Genomic DNA, 3,050 nt, shown 5'->3' on the forward strand with positions numbered 1-3,050 from the left:
GATGAAATGGACTTTTAATTGCTGCAGTCGGTCCAGAGACCAAGCGTACGTGTTTGGCACGGTGTTTGCAGGGCAGATGCATATAAATAGTTGTGTGTGTGTTTGCAGGACAGATGCGTATAATTGGTGGTTGTGTGTATGTGTTTGGCACTGTGTGTGAAGAGCAGATGCATATAAATGATCGCTTCATAATGAACCACAACAAACGCATACTTTATTTCCTGCTCCATTTATATCCATTTATGAATGTTTTACCCAAAGGGACTCATACTGTCTCTGCTACACATTTGTGTTTTTATTACCTTTTTGTTTTAGAGTATTTCAATGATAATGTTTAATTTAATTAATAATATTTTTCATTATAGAAGAGTGCCATCTAATCATCATTCCTCTTAATAATGTTAACTGACACTCACCCTGTTTCTACCTCTCTCTCTCTGTGTGTGTGTGTGTGTGTGTGTGTGTGTGTGTGTGTGTGTGGGTGTCTTACAGGACCCCTCGTTCGGCCTGCTTCTGCACGATAAGCTGCAGGTCCCCAACAGCACGCGCAAGGCGTGGACCGAGCAGGAGAGCCGGTGCCCGGTGTGCGCCACGCACCTCAGCCAGCTCAAGCAGGAGGCCGTGCACATGGTGCTGACGCTGGACCAGTGCGACGTGCCGCCCGGCTCGCCCCCGTCCCTCGCCAGCCTGGGGAGCGTGCGCGTCCCCGGCGCCAACCCCAACCCCGCGCGGGACTGGGCCTTTTTGCCCGCCACCTACCACTCGTCGCCATCCTCTTCCTCCTCCGCGGCGGTACCGTCCATGCCCGTCTCCGGTGGCAACAGCACGGGGAGCGCCAACGTCTCCAGCGGCAGCAGCAGCGGTGGTGGTGGGGGCATCAGTGGCAATGGAGGAGGAGGAGGCGGCGGAGGTGGCATCGGGGGTGTCCACCACCACCAGGGCTACCCCAAGCACGGCGGCGCCAAGCCCAACAGCCTGGGGGTGAGTAGCGCGCCCGAGCGCAGGAACGGCTCCCTGAGCCACGCGGGCAAAGCTGGCACAGCTGGCACAGCTCAGACGCCGCTGCAGACGCAGCTCCTCATGGGCACTGCCAGCGCCAGCACTGGCGCCAACAGTAACGTGCTCAGCTCAGTCGCCCTGGCAACGCACCAGTACCTGGAAGGCTCCTGGTCCATGACTCGCGCCAACGGGGTCACCCTCTACCCTTACAAGGTACGTCTTGCACGGCACCGCTGTCTCATTTCCCATTACCCATCAGCCACTGCATCTACTGGTCACCTGACTCACCATAGAGTTCCCTGCCATCCTTCCATCCTCCTTCTCCGTTCATCTCTAATCTTTACAGTCTCTGTTTCGTGTGTTCAATATTACCTCACCATCACGTACAGTAAGGTGTTTTCAGCATGCTCAAATTCATGCATCACAATTAAGTTCACAGGATCGATTTCACTGGTCAAATTAAAAGCTCCAGGGAGAAACTGGGAGAAAATTGATACATTTCGTATGAGGTGACGACCGTGAATCAATCTATCTGCACAAATAATGCATTGGGTTTGTGCAAGACTGTGGTTGCTGCAGAGAACTGTGCCTGAGTCTGTGTTTTGAACCTGAAGGGACCTTTTACCAGCCATAAATCACTCATAAATCATCCGTGCATAAATCAATCATGAGATCTCAGAGCTACTGTACACAAAAGGCCAGATGTACCGGCATACAAGCCAGCGACGCCTCTGCTCAGTGTGAAACTCCAGCATGTCCTCACATGCAAACAGGAAAGTGCAGTTTCACCTGCTGAAATATTCCACACCACACTGGGAGCTCATGACAGCGTCGGATCTATAGAATGGTCGGTGTCGAACGCTCTGAGTGCCACTTGAACTCAGAAGAAATGAAAATGGAATGGAAATGAATGGCTAATGAAAAAATGAGAGAATCCCAATTGGCCACTGGTCATTCCAAGGCCAAATAAATTGCACTCCAGATTGTGTGTGTCGGTGTGACACATCACGCATGTTTCTCAGAGTGTAAGGTGGAACATTTCAGCGTGAAAAGAGGCGGTGCAGGTTTTAGTACATCTGGCCCGAGGGAAGCAGGGAGTGACCAGGTGAGTGGGATTTCCTCTGTCCTGCATGCCTAGTCCGAGTTAAAGAGCTACTGCGCGACTCTTTAGAGACCACATAACCACACACACACACACACACACACACACACACACACATACAGAACAACACACACACACACACACACACACACACACACACACACACACACACACACACAGCAGCAGCGGTGCAGGAGACATGGTGGGAGGCCAGTAAACAGAAGGCTGCTGGTTAGAGTCTGGTCCCTTGTGGCCTTCTATTAGAGAGGCCTGGAGCGTGACATGTACCCTCCTGTGGTCACGCTGGTCTGAGTACTAATGCCTAGCCTGTGTGGCCAATGGCCATGTGTGTGTGTGTGTGTGTGTATGAACATGAGCCATTTGTTCTTGGGGGGTTTTGATTGAATGTGGGTCCTTGTTTTCAAGGGTTTATTTTTCAGTGTTTGTGGGTCAAATGCACCTGATGAATGCACGTATATGACTACAGTATGTTTAGCATCTGTCCATGCTAGCCACCAAAATGACCATCACCACCTACAGTAGCCCTGCAGCCAATGCAGACGGAATAGAATAGCTATGCTCCTCTCCGTGTCCAGCAGTGCAGTGACCAGCCTCTGGTGCAGTGCTACCGTGACAACCATGCTGACAGAGCAGGCTAGGCATGGAGGAGTATTATAGTCAAAGTCAAAGTCAAACTTTATTGTCAATTCTGCTATATGTACAGGAGGCCCACGATACGGTAAAAACGATGACAACGATGGCAATACAGCGGCGATGTAAGTAAGAGGTACAAATTACAGCATATAAGAAGTGCCAAAACAACTTAAGGGCAGAAGGCACATGATGGGTTTAGCTCGTAACTCATAACTCTTAACCCTGCGTGCAGGATCACGCCTCATGGGAGACTTCTAGCAGTGCTGTATGTCTTGAAAACAGCGCAGGGAGATTT

At 50.9% G+C, this 3,050-nt stretch overlaps 1 protein-coding gene across 1 annotated transcript in view; it reads left to right on the forward strand.

Moving 5' to 3' along the window:
* Window positions 1-357: 357 nt before the first annotated feature.
* The window catches only part of LOC125284064 (kinesin-like protein KIF26B), a 22,875-nt gene continuing 20,182 nt past the window's right edge, over window positions 358-3,050 (forward strand). Inside the window, exon 1 of the mRNA XM_048227781.1 lies at window positions 358-1,212. Within this exon, the coding sequence (XP_048083738.1) occupies window positions 628-1,212 (585 nt within the window). The 5' untranslated portion in view covers window positions 358-627. The remainder of the gene's footprint in view (window positions 1,213-3,050) is intronic.

The sequence above is a fragment of the Alosa alosa genome, chromosome 19, assembly GCF_017589495.1.
Source record: "Alosa alosa isolate M-15738 ecotype Scorff River chromosome 19, AALO_Geno_1.1, whole genome shotgun sequence".
Taxonomy (NCBI): Eukaryota; Metazoa; Chordata; class Actinopteri; order Clupeiformes; family Clupeidae; genus Alosa; species Alosa alosa.